At 47.6% G+C, this 22,127-nt stretch overlaps 1 protein-coding gene across 1 annotated transcript; it reads left to right on the top strand.

The window, feature by feature from the left end:
• Positions 1 to 801: 801 nt before the first annotated feature.
• On the top strand, positions 802 to 21,434 carry PODXL2 (podocalyxin like 2). The gene is made up of 8 exons (XM_044301227.1): positions 802 to 1,018; positions 3,935 to 4,234; positions 5,878 to 6,419; positions 6,866 to 6,940; positions 8,805 to 8,961; positions 9,403 to 9,464; positions 10,272 to 10,451; positions 20,883 to 21,434. Exons 1-8 carry the CDS (start codon positions 991 to 993, stop codon positions 21,075 to 21,077), a joined length of 1,539 nt encoding a protein of 512 aa, XP_044157162.1. The 5' UTR covers positions 802 to 990; the 3' UTR covers positions 21,078 to 21,434.
• Positions 21,435 to 22,127: the final 693 nt, after the last annotated feature.

Genomic DNA, 22,127 nt, shown 5'->3' with positions numbered 1-22,127 from the left:
CGGCGTGACATCACAAGTGAGGGTCAGTCAGGTGAGCGGCGTGACATCACAAGTGAGGTTCAGTCAGGTGAGCGGCCGTGATCAGGTGAGCGGCTGTGACATCACAAGTGAGGTTCAGTCAGGTGAGCGGCGTGACATCACAAGTGAGGTTTTGTCTGCCCTGTCTACCTGCACCCCCATGCACACCACCAATGCTATAATCCACCTTCTACACACCCCATAGAGCCCACTATACTGAGTACATACACTATACAGAGGCGGGGGCCGTGGTCTGATTGCACTTGCAGCCCTTCCTAGGACACGGAGCAGTAACATCCTGTACTGGCATCCTCAGGGATTATCTTGAGGTGTCCTTGGCTGAGCAAGGGGTTGACGTAGGAGGAGCTGCAAGCAGAGTGCGGGCAGTAGGACCATGAGGGCGAGAGGAGATCTGCAGACAGACACTGCGCCAGCCCTGCAGGGAGGAGGTGAGTGACAATGTATCTGTATCTGGATACTATGTATCAAGGATTCAGAGGGTTATGTATCAGTCAGTGCAGGGCAGAGGATATGCACCCCTGTGCATGGGCATTGGTACAGATTAGGCTTTGCCCCTACCACCTATGGTATCACACTGCTCCTGGACCCCTGCTCTCCTTATACTGAGATCTCGCCCCATCATCCTACTGACCCTGCTCTGACGCCCACATTTTCTGTGCTGGACGGCAGGGGGTACCCACTGCTGAGTTGCATTTTGTAGTTCTTTCCTGCAAATGCCAAATATCCTGGTCAACTTGAGGGTTCTCTCTCTCAACAGGAATTTGCAACGTGACACTTTAAAGGGGGCAGTCCTTCTTGGACACCTGTAGATCTCCTTCATCTTGCCCTGCAGAGACCCGGGCATAGAGGGGGAAAAAAAGAAGCAAGCTGGCACTCCGGTGCCCTTCATCCAGTCCTGGGCGATAGGGATGTCCTCTGCTGCAAGGCTGTACATACCGTACTAACGTGAAGATGCTGCGCGCCTGGCACCTCTGGTTGGGTAAGATCTGCTCATTTCTCTGCTTCCTTCTGCAGTCTTGTGTCGCAGTGTCTGACACCATGCACACTATTTTAAAAATTCATGCAGCGAAAGGGAGGGCACGTCTCACAATGGCACCTTGGGTACCGTCCAGAGGAGGCCTGCCTGTCAGTCGCTGCATCTCATGCCCACCACCGCCACCCATGAAATCTAGGTATCCGAAGGAAGGAGCTCTGCAGAACAGGTTGAGTGTGCGGGCCGACTGGTCCTGCCATGTGGTGCACCTTAATTAGATGGCAAGCTCTTGGAGGCTAGACACTTGCTGACCTGGCGTCACTCTGGCTGATTAGGGAGGTGACATTTGGCACACGTCCTTCTGTTTTCGAGAGTTCTGTTTGCTGTAATGAGATTAAGAATCTGTCTCGGCTGCTAGACATTCATCATGCTAGACAGGCCCCCGAGGATCACGTAATTAATTAAGTCATGTTCAGACGTGACACTCGCGCATCATCTCCCATTAGGGCGTGGAACGCCGCTCCTGTAATTGAGAAGATGCCGTTTCATGGGCACCGATAGTGTTTGCCAGTCTGTAACCAATGACTCCCATCAGGGTCGGACCGGACTACTACAGGATCCTCCGGTTAGCCCAACCTCTGACATTAATGGACCCATAATAAAACAGGGCCCTTTAGGTCCTATATACACAGCCCCTCAGAATAATTTCCTCTGGTGGGCCCAAGGGACTTCAGTCCGAAGCGGACCCTCGCCATCAAGGGCAAAAGGCGCAATAACCCTGGGGGACTCTGTCACTCTGCCCCTATCATGGCCGAGACATGCTATGGCGCCTGTCCTGTAATATTTAGAACCATATTGTGTTATTGCACAGTTTTTTTAGCACTGTATGGCACTATTATGTAAACACAATATGGCGGTATTATGTGGACTGTTATTAAGGGGTATATCCAGGGCAGCTTCTAGGAAATTTTGCCAACAGGGCGAACAATACAAAAGCGCCCCCCCCCCCTCCCTATTCACGTTTAAAGAGGACATTTAATGGGTCCCAATATTGCAAGATAACTATCAGGCTGTGTAGAGCGGCGCCCGGGGATCTGACTGCACTTACTATTATCCCTGGGCGCCGCTCCGTTCATCCGCTCTGGCCCCCCGTATATTCCACGCGCTGTATGGTAATTGCTGCTAACTTCGCAACAGGGAGGAGACATCAGCTTCTCTCCTGGGCGTTCCTTCTCCCGGGCTGTGAGCTCTGCACTGCGATTGGACAGCGCTACAGCCTGGGAGAAGGAACGCCCAGGAGAGAAGCTGATGTCTCCTCCCTGTTGCGAAGTTAGCAGCAATTACCATACAGCGCGTGGAATATACCGGGGGCCACAGCGGGTGAACGGAGCGGCGCACAGGGATAATAGTAAGTGCAGTGAGATCCCCGGGCGCCGCTCTACATGGCCAGATGGTTATCGTGCAATGTTGGCACCCATGAAAGGTCCTCTTTAAAGTCTCCACAGATCTCAGTTTGGTCACTTTCCTTTTCTTTTCAGTTTGTTTACACATATCTCTTACATCCAGTGACGTCTCCTTTGATGTAGATGTTCCTTCTTCCTCATCTTCTCCTTTCAGACCAAACCATCATTTTTCAGCCATTTCTCGTCTCTGCAGTTTGACAAAAAAAATCTTAGTTTACTACTTTTCCATCATCCTCCCATCTTCTGGACAAATCATCCTACTACCCCCAATACTGTGCCGCTGTGCTCCCCAATACTATACTGCAGAAACAGATAAACCCCCTGATAATAGTAGTACCATGCAGAGCCCCCCATATAAAATACCCTTTCTTTGTGGCCTCAGTAGAAGCCCCCATAGATGCCCCCCAATAATGTGCCATTAAGTGACCCCCCAATAATGTGCCAGTAAGTGCCCCCAATAATCAGCCAGTAGGAAGTGCTCCCATAGATGCCCCCCAATAATGTGCCAGTAAGTGCCCCCATAGATGCCCCCCAATAATGTGCCAGTAAGTGCCCCATAGATCCCCCCAATAATGTGCCAGTAAGTGCCACCATAGATGCCCCCCAATAATGTGCCAGTAAGTGCACCCATAGAAGCCCCCCAATAATGTGCCAGTAAGTGCCCCCATAGATGCCCCCAATAATGTGCCAGTAAGTGCCCCCATAGATTCCCCCCAATAATGTGCCCCTATAGATGCCCCCCAATCATGTGACAGTAAGAAGTGCCTCTCCATGCCCCCCCAATCATGTGACAGTAAGAAGTGCCTCTCCATGCCCCCCCAATCATGTGCCAGTTAGAAGTGCCTCTCCATGCCCCCCAATCATGTGCGACAAGTATTGTCCCATATAAAAAAAATAAACACTTATACTTACCTCAGTGTCAGCAATGTGATGCAGGCCTCTTCCGACCTGTGTCCCGCGCTGTACGGCTCAGGCGCGCGATGACGTCATTGCGCCGCCTGCACCGGCCTCTAATAGGCTGCCGGCCTAGTGCCTGCAGCCTATCAGAGGAACAGGGAAGGGACACGCCTCTCCCTCCCCTGCCCCGCCACAGTCTTCCATCTGTATCGCTGTCCTGAGGACGGCGATACAGATGACTATGGAAATGAGAACTCCTGGAGTGCTGCAGCCCCTTCCCTGACTTTCCAGCTACAAACTGCAGCGTGGCCCCATTCAAGTGAATGCAGCTGTAGCGCTAGTGTGCAGCATTAACCAGTACTGCAGCCTCAGGACTGGGGTGCTCCTGGCGGATGGAACCCCTTTCCATTTTGCTATAAATATGGCATCAGAATTCTTCACAAGACTGACACATTTCGGGCTCCCAATGGGATCAGTCTGTTTCGCAGCTTGCTGGGGGTCGTAATCCAGCAATAAATGGTTGTTGTACTGCTGTGCATTATCGCTTGCTCCTTCTCCGCAGGGTTCTCCTGCTTCCTCTTAGTCAACAGTGAGGACCCACATTCGGAAGGACTCTCCTCCACATCTCTACTGGACGTCTCAACATTGTCCAACTTGGAGAGCGTGGACTCCATCGAGCACGGCACTGACGGCTTCCCCGATCCTGACTTTCAGCAGCCCCTCCTGAATGCACCGCAGGGGTCCGGCTTTTCCAGCCAAGAGACAGAAGAAATCACCATCTTTCAGTCACCAAAATATTTCTGGGACGATGAAGCAAAGAAATCAAATGGGAGCAGCGACGATAACAGCAGAGATCAGACAGGTGGGCGCGACCCCTCATAATATCCATAAAGATCCCCCATGTAATGTGTCAGACAACTGAGATCCCCATCATTCCTGTTCCTGATGGAAAAGTGGTCACACATAGAGCTCTGCTAGTAGAGTCACTGTGTACATACCTACAGCAGAATAGTGAGTGCAGCTCTGGAGTATAATACAGGATGTAACTCGGGATCAGTACAGGATAAGTAATGTATGTACACAGTGACTGCACCAGCAGACTAGTGAGTGCAGCTCTGGAGTATAATACAGGATGTAACTCAGGATCAGTACAGGATAAGTAATGTAATGTATGTACACATTGACTGCACCAGCAGAATAGCGAGTGCAGCTCTGGAGTATAATACAGGATGTAACTCGGGATCAGTACAGGATAAGTAATGTATGTACACAGTGACTGCACCAGCAGAATAGTGAGTGCTGCTCTGGAGTATAATACAGGATGTAACTCAGGATCCGTACAGGATAAGTAATGTATGTACACAGTGACTGCACCAGCAGAATAGTGAGTGCAGCTCTGGAGTATAATACAGGATGTAACTCAGGATCAGTACAGGATAAGTAATGTAATGTATGTACACATTGACTGCACCAGCAGAATAGCGAGTGCAGCTCTGGAGTATAATACAGGATAAGTAATGTATGTACACAGTGACTCCACAAGCAGAATAGTGAGTGCAGCTCTGGAGTATAATACAGGATAAGTAATGTATGTACACAGTGACTCCACAAGCAGAATAGTGAGTGCAGCTCTGGAGTATAATACAGGATGTAACTCAGGATCAGTACAGGATAAGTAATGTATGTACACAGTGATTCCACCAGTAGAATAGTGAGTGCAGCTCTGGAGTATAATACAGGATGTAACTCAGGATCAGTACAGGATAAGTAATGTATCTACACAGTGACTGCACCAGCAGAATAGTGAGTGCAGCTCTGGAGTATAATACAGGATGTAACTAAGGATCAGTACAGGATAAGTAATGTATGTACATAGTGACTGCACCAGCAGAATAGTGAGTGCAGCTCTGGAGTATAATACAGGATGTAACTCAGGATCAGTACAGGATAAGTAATGTATGTACACAGTGGCTACACCAGCAGAATAGTGAGTGCAGCTCTGGAGTATAATACAGGATGTAACTCAGGATAAGTACAGATCTACACTCACTCCATCAGCAGAATAGTAAGTGCAGCTCTGGAGTATAATAAAGGATGTAACTCAGGATCAGTATAGGATAAGTAATGTAATATATGTACACAGTGACTCCACCAGCAAAATAGTGAGTGCAGCTCTGGAGTATACCAGAATCCCTGTTTACAAATGGTCATCACCATCATACCTGTAATAAGTTTGTCTCTCTCTGTTGCAAAATGAAGGGTCAAGTGTGTGGTGTTTCTACATGCCCGATCCTTTGTTCCTGTGAGAGATAAGCTTCTGCCAGAGATGTGTTATAGCCCTATAACCACTGAACACTCAGCTGAATCAAGCATGCATGTGTATAGGCGAGACAAATGACACAACAGCTATGATATGTACGGACAGCTTATCATGCTTCTAGAATGTATCTGGAGTAGTTAGAATAAAAACCATTAGAGAAGATAACATGATATTTTCTTTCACAGATGAATCAAATACCACAAAAATCTATGGTGTCCACCAAGAAGTCACTACAGACAGCAGCCCTTCACCTCATGTAGTAGAAACAGCTACGCTGTTAAGGTCCGCAGATATCGAGGAGACCTCCAAACTGGCATCTCCAAACACCAAGGTCCCAGAAGAGGAACAAACAATCCAGACGACAGCACAGATTGACAGGACAGAGCCATTACTAAATATTGAGGAGAGGACACTTTCACTGGAAGCCACTTCTCCTGTTCACACCACGACCAAGACTCCCAGAAAGAACAGGAAGCATTCATGGTCCAAGAACCACCACGTCAACCACGATCCAGAATCAGACTCTAGGCCTGCACCTCCAGCAGATTCATGGGGCCTTCCTGCAGTACATTCCCTAGCAGGACCTGGATATCATGAAGATGAAAGCCTATCTACTCAGTCATTGCCTGTCACCAGTGAAGAAGGAAAGATAAGCTTCTCCACCCAACGAGATGAATATCCGACCAATGCAGCGGTCCCCAGTGAGATATCAATGGCGTCACATCAGGTATTAGAAAATACAGTCCTACTTTGCTTATGTGTCTTGAGCCCTGGAATCACTGAGGGGGGATGCAGTGAGTGCAGATGTCCTGAGATGGTCGTAAAACCTGAATGTATAGTCTGGTGTCATCTTCAGGTCTTCTATAGATCTCAGATGCTCGTCTGAGGTCCACCAGTGAGGCTTGCAGCTGGGTTTAATTCCTATGTAGGATTATTTCCCAAATCAGTGATAATTTCATAAAATTGCCATCGTAGCCAATGTGTGGGTGGGCTATCGGCTCCTTCAATAGGGGTGGTTAGAAAAACATGGCTGCGGTCTACTAGAAACAGCAGCTCAGCTCCACTGATAGGAATGGGACCGAACTGCAATACCACTAACAACCCACGTTAAAGGGCCAGTCCCTACGTCATCCTATCTCCAGTATGTATTACCTATACTCTGTGTATTTCCAGGTCATCTGCAAGGATTGGATCAGTTTGGCTGGAAAAAACTACGTTATACTGAACATGTCCGATGATATTGACTGCGTAAGTACCCGTCGGGTTGTCCGCCTGTGTGGCGGTATAATGGCCGCCATCGTGAGATTGGTCGGATGGAGCTGAATTGGTCCTAGTGCCTGCCTTGTATGGGGGGCTCTGTAGAGTGCTCCCAAAATCAGCAGATCCCCACAAAATGGTGTCCTAATCAAATTTTTAACGTATAGGACTCGCTAACTTCTCGTAATGGCGATCCTGGAGGGTAGCGGCACGAGCTGCCACGCCCCTTTGGACCCACAGTGCCTCTTTTACAATAAACCCCAACCCCTTTACTAATGTGACTGTCCCACCACGCCCCTTTTACCGTATGCCCCACCCAATATGATTTTCGGAAGCAGACATTTTAGGGAAGGGACCTCCAGCCTGCAGATTTCTAGCTTTTTCAGGACTACAACTCTCAGCGTGCTGTGACATCCACAGGACACTAGGGTCTTGCCTGTTTCTGGCAGGTGCGGTGCATTTCTACAAAGACAGGGTGACCGAGTGTCATAGTTGCTTAAAATGGCTTCTGACCCCAACTACAATGGAAAGAAGGGGTCGGGGCAAGTGTCCATGTTGGTGCCCGTCTGTCTGCTGGGCGCTATGAGGCTGCATTTACCTCAGAGTTATAATCGCACGACACAGACGGACGTGTAGCGATCCGTCGCCTCCATAGCTGTGCTGGCTGGGGACTGGATTTTTGTGACAGATTCTGCCTCCAATTTGTGTTGTTGGAAGCGCAGGCCGGAGCCTGCCCTGAGATTTAGTCGTCGCCATGACAACCGTCGACTGTCTTTATTAACCATCTCCAGGGTTTCCGCGTTACTATGGCAACAGCAGCTGGGATTAGACAGCCTGCCTGGCGGGAGGGAGGAATGTAGACGTGCTCGGTGACCTTTTTCGTAAGGCATTGACCCTTTCATGACCACAAAGCGTTGCTGGGTACGGGAATACTTCCAGACCTCACTTGAGCCTTCACGTAGTGATAATGAATCTACGACATTTTCACGTTGTCCACATTCCTTGGTTTTACAGAAGTATGTGACCCCCCTCCATCCCTATCAATATGGTGTTGATGAACAGGGCCAGTCTATTAAACATGAAGAACAGTTGTAGACCACCCTTCCTCCTCCATCAGTCTCTACTGTGGCCATTTTGGGTCTGGGCGGGGGCACAAAGTGGTGTCCTGGCATCTGCCAAACCCAGAGTCTCATTGATCCCTCCATAGATGACATTTACGCTGGTCTCTGAGGTGATGGCGGCAGCTTTACACCAATCGGGACACTGCTGGCATTGAGGTGCTTAGATATGGCAATCCCAATCCTGGAAGGGCTGGTGGTACTTTCAGTAATAGAGGTGGTCTCATGAAAACTACCCCTGTCCATATGCCCTTCTGGGGCATATAGACATAGCGGGGAGCGTCCCCTTCTATGAGCCAAAACGGAGAGCCGCCCCATACGAGGGCCTCCAATTCAAGAGGACTCAAGCCGTCCTTATTTTAGAAGGATGGACATTTATCTGAATGCCAGGCTGCCCATGGCTGCCGCAGCCAAAGCAGCTTTTTACTAGGGGTGCGACCTAGGCGATCAGCTTTAAAGGGGGAGTTCACCTTTAGCTTCTTCTCTCTAGAATATGGGCCATATGGGCGCTATACTCCAGGAACGGGTTATCACATGCAGCATGTACCCTAAGGAGGCCATTTTGTTTACCCATGACCCAGCCCTTTAGGCAGATGTTGGGTAACGCATCCGGCCTCGGTCTTTCCCCACTCCATGTCCATTGTGGTTTTCTTAGTATTATCTTGAGGATTTGATAAGCATTAACCGAGGATTGAGGTACAAATGCCGCCATCTGACTGCACTATTGCTCCTCGTAGGAAGAGTTCCGATGGCAGAGGGGGCAGCATCTGCTGTCGCTGCTGGAGGGGGCGTTGGCATGGAAAACGGACCCGCCTCAGAGGGACTGGGTGATCTTCCTGAGCAAACCCAACGAGAACGATAACCATCTGCTAATGACAATAACAGACGAGGAGCGTGAGTATAAAGCCGCCAAAGCAAGGGTCTGTGAATACCATGTGTAGGAAAAGTCCTGTCACGTGCTGGGTGCCCTCCTACATGTCTCCATGTCCGCAACTTTGCAATTTATAGGTCTATCACAACTATCAAGATCTCTGCTTGCAGGCAGTGAACTGAACCAGGCTGCAAACTGGTAAAGTCCTAATACTTCTCACAGCTGAGGGTTTGTTGCAATTGCATCAAATCTTGACATATTTTGTCAGCAGCACAAAACTCTCTCCTATTTTGATACAATGTATCAGTGCAGGTAAACTGTGCCAGCCTGGGGCTTGTCGAGACTCAATACAACTGTAACAAACCATCAGCTGTGAGTAGTATTAGGTCATTACACGACTGGGGGAAAACTGTTACATGAATCAAAAACTGCCTCCGGCTAACAAAGTTGTCTGCTCTCTAAAGGTGTGGTCCCTGTAAAAGACGTCTTCACGGCACTTGGAGACATAAAGAGGAGTCTGGCAGAGGTTAGTCCTATATACAGAGTTTGTACCCATTATATTTCTTATTTTTATCTAAAGATTAATTTGATCATAAATCTTTATAGTGCTCAGAGTTCACTTGTTTCTGATCCACAGCATAGACATAGAGTCAAAAGTTAAAAGTCAGGCTGCCTGCAGTCACCACTGGAGGGCGACCACTGTATATGGATCTATATACATTGCCATATGATAAAAATCTGGCTTCCAGCAGTCACCACTAGGGGGAGCTCACTGTATATGGATTTATACATAGCTTTAGGATAAAAGTATGGTTGCCTGCAGTCACCACTAGGGGGTGCTCACTGTATATGGATTTATAGTCATATGATAAAAGTCTGGTTGCCTGCAGTCACCACTAGGGGGTGCTCACTGTATATGGATTTATACCTAGTCATATACTAAAAGTCTGGCTGCCTGAAGCCACCACTAGGGGGAGCTCACTGTATATGGATTTATACACAAGTCACCACAAAAAAGGAAACCACATAAAAATGAGCCTGTGTCTGAAAACCATTGATAAAAAAAAAGATGAATACTGATGCTGTATTATAGATTATTGTTTATTAGTAGCATTATGAACAGAATCATATGTTATATGCGGCATCTTTATTTTGTTTTGTGTAGTACTAGTTTAAACCTCGGCCTAAAGCAAATATTTTGCCTAAACAATAATGCAACAGCGCCCCCACCTAAAAACAAGATTAGATTGAGTAGATCTAAGGAGGCAAATCACAAATGGTAGAAAATCCATGGAATTTCGAAAATATCAATCCTTTGATCACGTCCCCACAGATTGGGATAGAGAGCTACTCCAGCACCGTCAGCTGTCAGTCCCGGGCCAGCCCTCCCCGCAGCGATTACGGAAAACTCTTCATTGTTTTGGTCATTATTGGCTCCATCTGTGTAATGATCATCATTGCGGGAATCATTTACATATGCTGGCAGAGGCGACTACCGAAACTGAAAAATATGGTGAGTGACTCACAGAACATTATATCACAATGATTACTTATATCAGAAAATTCGTACAAGTGTAATAAAGGGTTAGTATTATAGCGCTTGTATTCTCGTACATATGAGCAGTATAATAGTAGATATATTCTTGTACATGACAGCAGTATTACAGTAATTATATTCCTGCACATAGGGGGCAGTATTATAGTAGGTATATTCTTGTACATAGGAGCAGTATTATAGTAGTTATATTCCTGTACATAGGAGCAGTATTATAGTAGTTATATTCTTGTACATAGGAGCAGTATTATAGTAGTTATATTCTTGTACATAGGAGCAGTATTATAGTAGTTATATTCTTGTACATAGGAGCAGTATTATAGTAGTTATATTCTTGTACATAGGAGCAGTATTATAGTAGTTATATTCTTGTACATAGGAGCAGTATTATAGTAGTTATATTCTTGTACATAGGAGCAGTATTATAGTAGTTATATTCTTGTACATAGGAGGCAGTATTATAGTAGTTATATTCTTGTACATAGGAGCAGTATTATAGTAGTTATATTCTTGTACATAGGAGCAGTATTATAGTAGTTATATTCTTGTACTAGAGCAGTATTATAGTAGTTATATTCTTGTACGTAGGAGGCAGTATTATAGTAGTTATATTCTTGTACATAGGAGCAGTATTATAGTAGTTATATTCTTGTACATAGGAGTAGTATTATAGTAGTTATATTCTTGTACATAGGAGCAGTATTATAGTAGTTATATTCTTGTACATAGGAGCAGTATTATAGTAGTTATATTCTTGTACTAGAGCAGTATTATAGTCGTTAAAAGGTAATCTGTTACCTTGTTTAAGCCCTAATAAGTATAGTAATATATGTATAGAACACCTGGCAATGATTCCAGATCGATAATTTCTTGCTACCCTCGTTGTACTGCTTTATGAGCACAATCCAGCCATAGAATGCACTGAGAGGATTCCTGTGCATGCGCACATAATGGCAGGGACTCCTGGAGAAGTCCACTCTATGCATCCCACAGCTGGCTTGCGAGTGAACAGCGGGATGATGGGGCGGGTATCGACATACAAATTACTGACCTGGAGTCTGCAGGCGCTCTATGGATGTATCACCATATTTGACTTGATTGTGACTTATTCCCTTTAATTCTGATGCAGTAACAGGTGATTTGTTTGTGAGTCTATTAGCAGAACTGGCAACTATGTTAGCGGGCCAGAAATATTCTCCGAGAAGTTAACATAGTAACATACGGTAGTTTATAAGGCCGTAAAAAAAGACATTTGTCCATCCAGTTCGGCCTGTTGTGCTGCCAGTTGATCCAGAGGAAGGCAAAAAAAAAAACTGAGATAGAAGCCAATTTTGCCCACTTAAGGGGAAAAAAATTCCTCCCCCGACTCCAATCAGGCATCAGAATAACTCCCTGGATCCCCGACCCCTCTCTAGTAGCTATAGCCTGTAATATTATTACGCTCCAGAAATACATCCAGGCACTTCCTGAATTCCTTTATTGTACTCCCCATCACCACCTCCTCCGGCAGAGAGCTCCATAGTCTCACTGCTCTTACCGTAAAGAGTCCATAGTCTCACCGCTCTTACAGTAAAGAGTCCATAGTCTCACCGCTCTTACCGTAAAGAATCCTCTTCTATGTTTGTGTACAAACCTTCTTTCCTCCAGACGCAGAGGATGTCCCCTCGTCAGTGTCACAGTCCTGGGGACAAATAGATGATGGGAGTGATCTCTGTACTGACCCCTGATATATTTATACATAGTAATTAGATCTCCCCTCAGTCGTCTTTTTTCTAAAGTGAATAACCCTAATTTTGAATAACCCCCATTCCAGTTATTGCTTTAGTTGTCCTCCTCTGAACCCCTCTCCAGCTCTGCTATATCTGCCTTGTGCACAGGAGCCCAGATCTGTACACAGTCCTCTATGTGTGGTCTGACTAGTGACTATGTTCTCATCACCGCCATCTATGCCCCTTTTGATGCAACCCATTATCTTATTGGCCTTGGCAGCAGCTGCCTGACACTGGTTTCTACAGCTTAGTTTGTTGTTCACTAAAATTCCTAGGTCCTTCTCCATGTCAGTGTTACCGAGTGTTTTAGCATTTAGTATGTACGGGTGACTTGCATTATTCCTTCCCATGTGCATAACCTTACATTTGTCAGTGTTAAACCTCATCTGCCACTTCTCTGCCCAAGCCTCCAATCTATCCAGATCCATCTGTAGCAGTATACTGTCCTCTGTATTATATATACAGTATACTGTCCTCTGTAGTATATATACAGTATACTGCCCCCTGTAGTATAGATACAGTATACTGTCCTCTGTAGTATATATATATATATATATATATATATATATATATATACACACACACACACACACACACACAGTATACTGTCCTCTTCCGTGTCAATCACTTTACAAAGTTTAGTGTCAGCTGCAAAATCGTATATTTTACTGTGCAAACCTTCTACAAGATCATTAATAAATATATTGCAGAGAATAGGGCCCAGTACTGACCCCTGAGGTACCCCACTAGTGACAGTGACCCCTCCAGTACTGACCCCTGAGGTACCCCACTAGTGACAGTGACTAGAGTTGAGCGAACACCTGGATGTTCGGGTTCGAGAAGTTCGGCCGAACATCCCGGAAATGTTCGGGTTCGGGATCCGAACCCGACCCGAACTTCGTCCCGAACCCGAACCCCATTGAAGTCAATGGGGACCCGAACTTTTCGGCACTAAAAAGGCTGTAAAACAGCCCAGGAAAGAGCTAGAGGGCTGCAAAAGGCAGCAACATGTAGGTAAATCCCCTGCAAACAAATGTGGATAGGGAAATGAATTAAAATAAAAATTAAATAAATAAAAATTAACCAAAATCAATTGGAGAGAGGTCCCATAGCAGAGAATCTGGCTTCACGTCACCCACCACTGTAAGAGTCCATTTTCATAAATTTAGGCCCAGCACCCAGGCAGAGGAGAGAGGTCCCGTAACAGACAATCTGGCTTCATGTCAGCAGAGAATTAGTCTGCATGTCATAGCAGAGAATGAGGCTTCACGTCAGCCACCACTGCAACAGTCCATTGGCATATATTTAGGCCCAGCACCCAGGCAGAGGAGGGAGGTCCCGTAACAGAGAATCTGTCTTCATGTCAGCAGAGAATCAGTCTGCATGTCATAGCAGAGAATGAGGCTTCACGTCAGCCACCAGTGCAACAGTCCATTGGCATATATTTAGGCCCAGCACCCAGGCAGAGGAGGGAGGTCTCGTAACAGAGAATCTGGCTTCATGTCAGCAGAGAATTAGTCTGCATGTCATAGCAGAGAATCAGGCTTCACGTCAGCCACCAGTGCAACAGTCCATTGGCATATATTTAGGCCCAGCACCCAGGCAGAGGAGGGAGGTCTCGTAACAGAGAATCTGGCTTCATGTCAGCAGAGAATTAGTCTGCATGTCATAGCAGAGAATCAGGCTTCACGTCAGCCACCACTGCAACAGTCCATTGGCATATATTTAGGCCCAGCGCACACCCAGGCAGAGGAGGGAGGTCCCGTAACAGAGAATCTGTCTTCATGTCAGCAGAGAATCAGTCTGCATGTCATAGCAGAGAATCAGGCTTCACGTCAGCCACCACTGCAACAGTCCATTGGCATATATTTAGGCCCAGCACACACACAGGCAGAGGAGAGAGGTCCCGTAACAGAGAATCTGGCTTCATGTCAGCAGAGAATCAGTCTGCATGTCATAGCAGAGAATGAGGCTTCACGTCAGCCACCACTGCAACAGTCCATTGGCATATATTTAGGCCCAGCACACACACAGGCAGAGGAGAGAGGTCCCGTAACAGAGAATCTGGCTTCATGTCAGCAGAGAATCAGTCTGCATGTCATAGCAGAGAATGAGGCTTCACGTCAGCCACCACTGCAACAGTCCATTGGCATATATTTAGGCCTAGCACACAGGCAGAGGAGAGAGGTCCCGTAACAGAGAATCTGGCTTCATGTCAGCAGAGAATCAGTCTGCATGTCATAGCAGAGAATGAGGCTTCACGTCAGCCACCACTGCAACAGTCCATTGGCATATATTTAGGCCTAGCACACAGGCAGAGGAGAGAGGTCCCGTAACAGAGAATCTGGCTTCATGTCAGCAGAGAATCAGTCTGCATGTCATAGCAGAGAATGAGGCTTCACGTCAGCCACCACTGCAACAGTCCATTGGCATATATTTAGGCCCAGCACCCAGGCAGAGGAGAGAGGTCCCGTAACAGAGGATCTGTCTTCATGTCAGCAGAGAATCAGTCTGCATGTCATAGCAGAGAATGAGGCTTCACGTCAGCCACCACTGCAACAGTCCATTGGCATATATTTAGGCCCAGCACACAGGCAGAGGAGAGAGGTCCCGTAACAGACAATCTGGCTTCATGTCAGCAGAGAATTAGTCTGCATGTCATAGCAGAGAATCAGGCTTCACGTCACCCAACATTGGAACAGTCCATTGGCATATATTTAGGCCCCGGTACCCAGACACAGGAGAGGTTCATTCAACTTTGGGTAGCCTCGCAATATAATTGTAAAATGAAAATAAAAATAGGATTGAATGAGGAAGTGCCCTGGAGTCCAATAATATATGGTTAAGGGGAGGTAGTTAATGTCTAATCTGGACAAGGGACGGACAGGTCCTGTGGGATCCATGCCTGGTTCATTTTTATGAACGTCAGCTTGTCCACATTGGCTGTAGACAGGCGGCTGCGTTTGTCTGTAATGACGCCCCCTGCCGTGCTGAATACACGTTCAGACAAAACGCTGGCCGCCGGGCAGGCCAGCACCTCCAAGGCATAAAAGGCTAGCTCTGGCCACGTGGACAATTTAGAGACCCAGAAGTTGAATGGGGCCGAACCATCAGTCAGTACGTGGAGGGGTGGTGGTGCAGTTAGCTGTGGCGTGTTGACAAAAGTTTTCCACATCTCTGCCATGCTAACCCTGCCCTCAAAGGAGCTGGCATTGACACAGCTGCCTTGGCGACCTCTTGCTCCTCCTCTGCCTTGGCCTTGGGCTTCCACTTGTTCCCCTGTGACATTTGGGAATGCTCTCAGTAGCGCGTCTACCAACGTGCGCTTGTACTCGCGCATCTTCCTATCACGCTCCAGTGCAGGAAGTAAGGTGGGCACATTGTCTTTGTAGCGTGGATCCAGCAGGGTGGCAACCCAGTAGTCCGCACAGGTTAAAATGTGGGCAACTCTGCTGTCGTTGCGCAGGCACTGCAGCATGTAGTCGCTCATGTGTGCCAGGCTGCCCAGGGGTAAGGACAAGCTGTCCTCTGTGGGAGGCGTATCGTCATCGTCCTGCCTTTCCCCCCAGCCACGCACCAGTGATGGACCCGAGCTGCGTTGGGTGCCACCCCGCTGTGACCATGCTTCATCCTCATCCTCCTCCACCTCCTCCTCATCCTCGTCCTCCTCGTCCTCCAGTAGTGGGCCCTGTCTGGCCACATTTGTACCTGGCCTCTGCTGTTGCCAAAAACCTCCCTCTGAGTCACTTCGAAGAGACTGGCCTGAAAGTGCTAAAAATGACCCCTCTTCCTCCTCCTCCTCCTCCTCCTGGGCCACCTCCTCTTGCATCACCGCCCTAAGTGTTTTCTCAAGGAGACATAGAAGTGGTATTGTAACGCTGATAACGGCGTCATCGCCACTGGCCATGTTGGTGGAGTACTCGAAACAGCGCAACAGGGCACACAGGTCTCGCATGGAGGCCCAGTCATTGGTGGTGAAGTGGTGCTGTTCTGTAGTGCGACTGACCCGTGCGTGCTGCAGCTGAAACTCCACTATGGCCTGCTGCTGCTCGCACAGTCTGTCCAGCATGTGCAAGGTGGAGTTCCACCTGGTGGGCACGTCGCATATGAGGCGGTGAGCGGGAAGGCCGAAGTTACGCTGTAGCGCAGACAGGCGAGCAGCAGCAGGATGTGAACGCCGGAAGCGCGAACAGACGGCCCGCACTTTATGCAGCAGCTCTGACATGTCGGGGTAGTTGTGAATGAACTTCTGCACCACCAAATTCAGCACATGCGCCAAGCAAGGGATGTGCGTCAAATTGGCTAGTCCCAGAGCTGCAACGAGATTTCGCCCATTATCGCACACCACCAGGCCGGGCTTGAGGCTCACCGGCAGCAACCACTCGTCGGTCTGTTGTTCTATACCCCGCCACAACTCCTGTGCGGTGTGGGGCCTGTCCCCCAAACATATGAGTTTCAGAATGGCCTGCTGACGTTTACCCCGGGCTGTGCTGAAGTTGGTGGTGAAGGTGTGTGGCTGACTGGATGAGCAGGTGGAAGAAGAGGAGGAGGAAGCCGAGAAGGAGGAGGCGGCAACAGGAGGCAAAGAATGTTGCCCTGCGATCCTTGGCGGCGGAAGGACGTGCGCCAAACAGCTCTCCGCCTGGGGCCCAGCTGCCACTACATTTACCCAGTGTGCAGTTAGGGAGATATAGCGTCCCTGGCCGTGCTTACTGGTCCACGTATCTGTGGTTAGGTGGACCTTGCCACAGATGGCGTTGCGCAGTGCACACTTGATTTTATCGGATACTTGGTTGTGCAGGGAAGGCACGGCTCTCTTGGAGAAGTAGTGGCGGCTGGGAACAACATACTGTGGGACAGCAAGCGACATGAGCTGTTTGAAGCTGTCTGTGTCCACCAGCCTGAATGACAGCATTTCATAGGCCAGTAGTTTAGAAATGCTGGCATTCAGGGCCAGGGATCGAGGGTGGCTAGGTGGGAATTTACGCTTTCTCTCAAATGTTTGTGAGATGGAGAGCTGAACGCTGGCGTGTGACATGGTTGAGACGCTTGGTGACGGAGGTGGTGGTGGTGGTGTTGGTGGTACATCCCCTGTTTGCTGGGCGGCAGGTGCCAACGTTCCTCCAGAGGCGGAGGAAGAGGCCGAGGCGGCAGCAGCAGAATAGGCCGAGGCGGCAGCAGCAGAAGAGGTAGCAGGGGGAGCCTGAGTGACTTCCTTGGTTTTAAGGTGTTTACTCCACTGCAGTTCATGCTTTGCATGCAGGTGCCTGGTCATGCAGGTTGTGCTCAGGTTCAGAACGTTAATGCCTCGCTTAAGGCTCTGATGGCACAGCGTGCAAACCACTCGGGTCTTGTCGTCAGCACATTGTTTGAAGAAGTGCCATGCCAGGGAACTCCTTGAAGCTGCCTTTGGGGTGCTCGGTCCCAGATGGCGGCGGGCAGTAGCAGGCGGAGTCTCTTGGCGGCGGGTGTTCTGCTTTCGCCCACTGCTCCCTCTTTTGCTACGCTGTTGGCTCGGTCTCACCACTGCCTCTTCCTCCGAACTGTGAAAGTCAGTGGCACGACCTTCATTCCATGTGGGGTCTAAGACCTCATCATCCCCTGCATCGTCTTCCACCCAGTCTTGATCCCTGACCTCCTGTTCAGTCTGCACACTGCAGAAAGACGCAGCAGTTGGCACCTGTGTTTCGTCATCATCAGAGACATGCTGAGGTGGTATTCCCATGTCCTCATCATCAGGAAACATAAGTGGTTGTGCGTCAGTGCATTCTATGTCTTCCACCGCTGGGGAAGGGCTAGGTGGATGCCCTTGGGAAACCCTGCCAGCGGAGTCTTCAAACAGCATAAGAGACTGCTGCATAACTTGAGGCTGAGACAGTTTCCCTGGTATGCATGGGGGTGATGTGACAGACTGATGGGGTTGGTTTTCAGGCGCCATCTGTGCGCTTTCTGCAGAAGACTGGGTGGGAGATAATGTGAACGTGCTGGATCCACTGTCGGCCACCCAATTGACTAATGCCTGTACCTGGTCAGGCCTTACCATCCTTAGAACGGCATTGGGCCCCACCATATATCGCTGTAAATTCTGGCGGCTACTGGGACCTGAGGTAGTTGGTACACTAGGACGTGTGGATGTGGCAGAACGGCCACGTCCTCTCCCAGCACCAGAGGGTCCACTAACACCACCACGACCATGTCCACGTCCGCGTCCCTTACTAGATGTTTTTCTCATTGTTATGGTTCACCACAACAACAAAAATATTATTTGGCCCAATGTATTGTATTCAAATTCAGCGGGATATAAATTTGAGGCCTAGTATTTAGGCGCTGGGTGACCGGTATGGATTTACTAACAGAATTAGACTTGGAAATGCACAGTAGCGTGTGTGTGTGAAGTTATTCTGAATGACCCAATGTGCACCTTGAATATTATATACCCTTTTAGGGATAGATTTCAAATAGCTCTGATATAGCAGGAACCACTAAATTATGAAATTGCTAAATTGGGAATTGTACTTCAACCCAGAACAAAAAATGTGCTTTGACGGACACTAAATAACTTTCCCAGCCACAACAGTACAGCGGTAACGAGAGATTTAGCAGGATATAAATTTGAGGCCTAGTATTTAGGCGCTGGGTGACCGGTATGGATTTAGTGACAGAATTAGACTGGGATATGGCCAAAAAATAACCACACTATTGCTGGTTAAATGCACTTGGTGACGGGCGCAGCTGGCCCCTGATTTAGTATATGGCCAAAAAATGAACAGACTATTGCTGGTTAAATGCACTTGGTGTCACAGCTTGACCAACCACACTACTGAGGGTTAAATGCACTTGGTGACGGGCGCAGCTTGCCCCTGATGTAGTATATGGCCAAAAAATAAACAGACTATTGCTGGTTAAATGCACTTGGTGTGACAGCTTCACCCTGATGTAGGCTTTAGCCAAAAAACAACCACACCATTGAGGGTTAAATGCACTTGGTGACAGGCGCAGCTTGCCCCTGATTTAGTATATGGCCAAAAAATGAACAGACTATTGCTGGTTAAATGCACTTGGTGTGACAGCTTCACCCTGATGTAGGCTTTAGCCAAAAAACAACCACACCATTGAGGGTTAAATGCACTTGGTGACAGGCGCAGCTTGCCCCTGATTTAGTATATGGCCAAAAAATGAACAGACTATTGCTGGTTAAATGCACTTGGTGTGACAGCTTCACCCTGATGTAGGCTTTAGCCAAAAAACAACCACACCATTGAGGGTTAAATGCACTTGGTCGCAGCTTGGATGCACTTGGTCGCAGCACCGCACAAGACACAAAATGGCCGCCGATCACCCCAGAAAAAAGTGACTGACAAACGGTCTGTGCAGCCTAAAAACAGTGAGTGAGCATTTGAATTTCAGCAGCTTAATGATGCACAGCTGCAGATCGATCGATTAATCAAGTGAAGTCCTTTGGAGGAGTTAATCTGCCTAATCTCGCCCTACTGTCGCATCCGCAACCTCTCCCTACGCTAATCAGAGCAGAGTGACGGGCGGCGCTATGTGACTCCAGCTTAAATAGAGGCTGGGTCACATGGTGCTCTGGCCAATCACAGCCATGCCAATAGTAGGCATGGCTGTGACGGCCTCTTGGGGCAAGTAGTATGACGCTTGTTGATTGGCTGCTTTGCAGCCTTTCAAAAAGCGCCAAGAAAGCGTCACAAAAGCGCCAAGAAAGCGACGAACACCGAACCCGAACCCGGACTTTTACGAAAATGTCCGGGTTCGGGTCCGTGTCACGGACACCCCAAAATTCGGTACGAACCCGAACTATACAGTTCGAGTTCGCTCATCCCTAACAGTGACCCAATCTGAGTGTGTACCGTTAATAACCACCCTCTGTTTTCCATCACTCAGCCAGTTACTTACCCACTTACAGACGTTTTCTCCCAGTCCAACCATTCTCATCTTATATACTAACCTTTTATGTGGTACAGTGTCAAATGCTTTGGAGAAGTCCAGATACACGACATCCATTGATTCGCCGCTGTCAAGTCTAGAACTTACCTCCTCATAGAAACTGAATAAATTAGTTTGACATGACCGATCCCTCATGAAGCCATGCTGATATGGCGTTATTTGCTTATTTTCATTGAGGTACTCCAAGATTGAAGGTTTTCTTAGAGATTCTAACAGTTTACCCACGACAGATGTTGAACTTACCGGCCTATAGTTTCCGGGCTCTGTTTTTGGACCCTTTTTGAATATTGGCACCACATCTGCTATGCGCCAATCCTGTGGAACACTCCGTCAGTAGAGAGTCCATGACATTACTTAATTCTCTTAGGATACGGGGGTGTATGCCATCTGGTCCTGGCGATTTGTCTATTTTAATCTTTTTAAGACGCCGCTGTACTTCTTCCTGGGTCAGACAGGGCACTTTTAATGGGGAATTTACTTTTACATTCTGCATTTCATCTGACAGTTTATTTTTTTCAGTGAATACATTGGAGAAAAAAATAAAAAAATAAAAAATGTCATTGTTGTCACGTTCCTTTCCCCCCCACTTCTCTGGGCAGTTCATATAAAGTGTGTTCATCTCAGTGATTCATTTTCTGTTCTCTTTTGCAATCAGGAGCTGCATTTCGTGGAGAACGGCTGTCATGACAATCCCACCCTGGACGTGGCGATGGACGGCCAATCAGAAATGCAAGAAAAGAAAACAAGCCTTAATGGCGGCACCTCTCACCGGGCGGACGGCTGGGAGACATTAATTAACAAGACAAGCAAGGATGAGACGGACACCATGGAAGAAGATACTCACCTGTAGGGACCAAAGGGGGCCCGAGACAAACTTTTCTTTTATAATTGTTGGACAAGTTTGGTTATAAATGTTTAGTTTACAATCTTTTCCTGTAATTAGATTGGTTGACACAATGGATTGTTGGCCCGTAGCAGCACAGAAGTCCAGTTAGCACACAGTGTCAGTGAGTGCCCGCGCTCTCGCCGTCGCCCTCCGGTCGCTCTCCAGTTTACAACGTTTGAGATGATTGCACTTTATTCTTCCAAAGATTATATCAAGAGCCAGCTCTCTGTTAACCTTATCTGCCGATGCATTCCAGTTCGGCCTCGGCTGAGCACAATTTTTTTTTCCTTCTTTTTCTGCGTGTCGTGATGTAGGAGCAGAATTTTGTCGCCTCTTTCACTCGTCTGCTTTGTGATTCCACCCGCATGCAATATGGATCCTTACAGCTTGACACAATGTAAAAAATAAAATTAATAAAAAAAAAATATATATATAAGAAAAATATTTCAGTGCATCTGTATAAAGCACTAGGAGGCATGGGCGTTTTTAGGGTCTCAAAAGCCCACGCTCCAATGCATATGTGTCGTATTCTCAATCCAACCCAGGGTTGCCAACCGTCCAGAAGATTCTCAACAGTCCGTAAAAATAGGCAACTTTTTTCCTGTGTCCACAAAAAAAAATTGGATGCGTCTATTAATTAGATTAATTTGGTGGTAATTATCATCGTTTTACAGCTCACAGTAAATGCTGGTAATGAGTTACTATCAATATTTTGAGCTGTAGACATGTATTACGTAGAATGTTTATAATTCATTATGGTTTTCCAATTTGTCCATAAAAAATGTTGGCGGTCTGTGATTTTGGGATAATTTGTCCAGAAAAAAGAAAAATTCTGGTTGGCAACCCTGATCTAACCCTCCAGCCGCATATTTGGATAAACATTACATTTAGCACCATCAAGCACACAGGAGAATACAGCGCCACATACCTCTTACATCCATTGATGTCCCCTCCTGATGTAGACGTTCTCTTTCCTTATCTTCTCCATTCGGAGCAGACCGCCATGACAACTTC

This window comes from Bufo gargarizans, chromosome 7, assembly GCF_014858855.1.
Source record: "Bufo gargarizans isolate SCDJY-AF-19 chromosome 7, ASM1485885v1, whole genome shotgun sequence".
Lineage (NCBI taxonomy): Eukaryota > Metazoa > Chordata > Amphibia > Anura > Bufonidae > Bufo > Bufo gargarizans.
This window is presented reverse-complemented; position numbering and strand designations above follow the sequence as displayed.

What these genes read in the sequence shown, in the direction of transcription:
- PODXL2 (XM_044301227.1), top strand. Translation starts at nt 991, where the DNA reads ATGCTGCGCGCCTGGCACCTCTGGTTGG. An exon ending in CGCCTGGCACCTCTGGTTGG is followed by an intron (nt 1,019 to 3,934) that starts GTAAGATCTGCT and finishes CCTTCTCCGCAG; the next exon opens with GGTTCTCCTGCTTCCTCTTA. An exon ending in TATCAATGGCGTCACATCAG is followed by an intron (nt 6,420 to 6,865) that starts GTATTAGAAAAT and finishes GTGTATTTCCAG; the next exon opens with GTCATCTGCAAGGATTGGAT.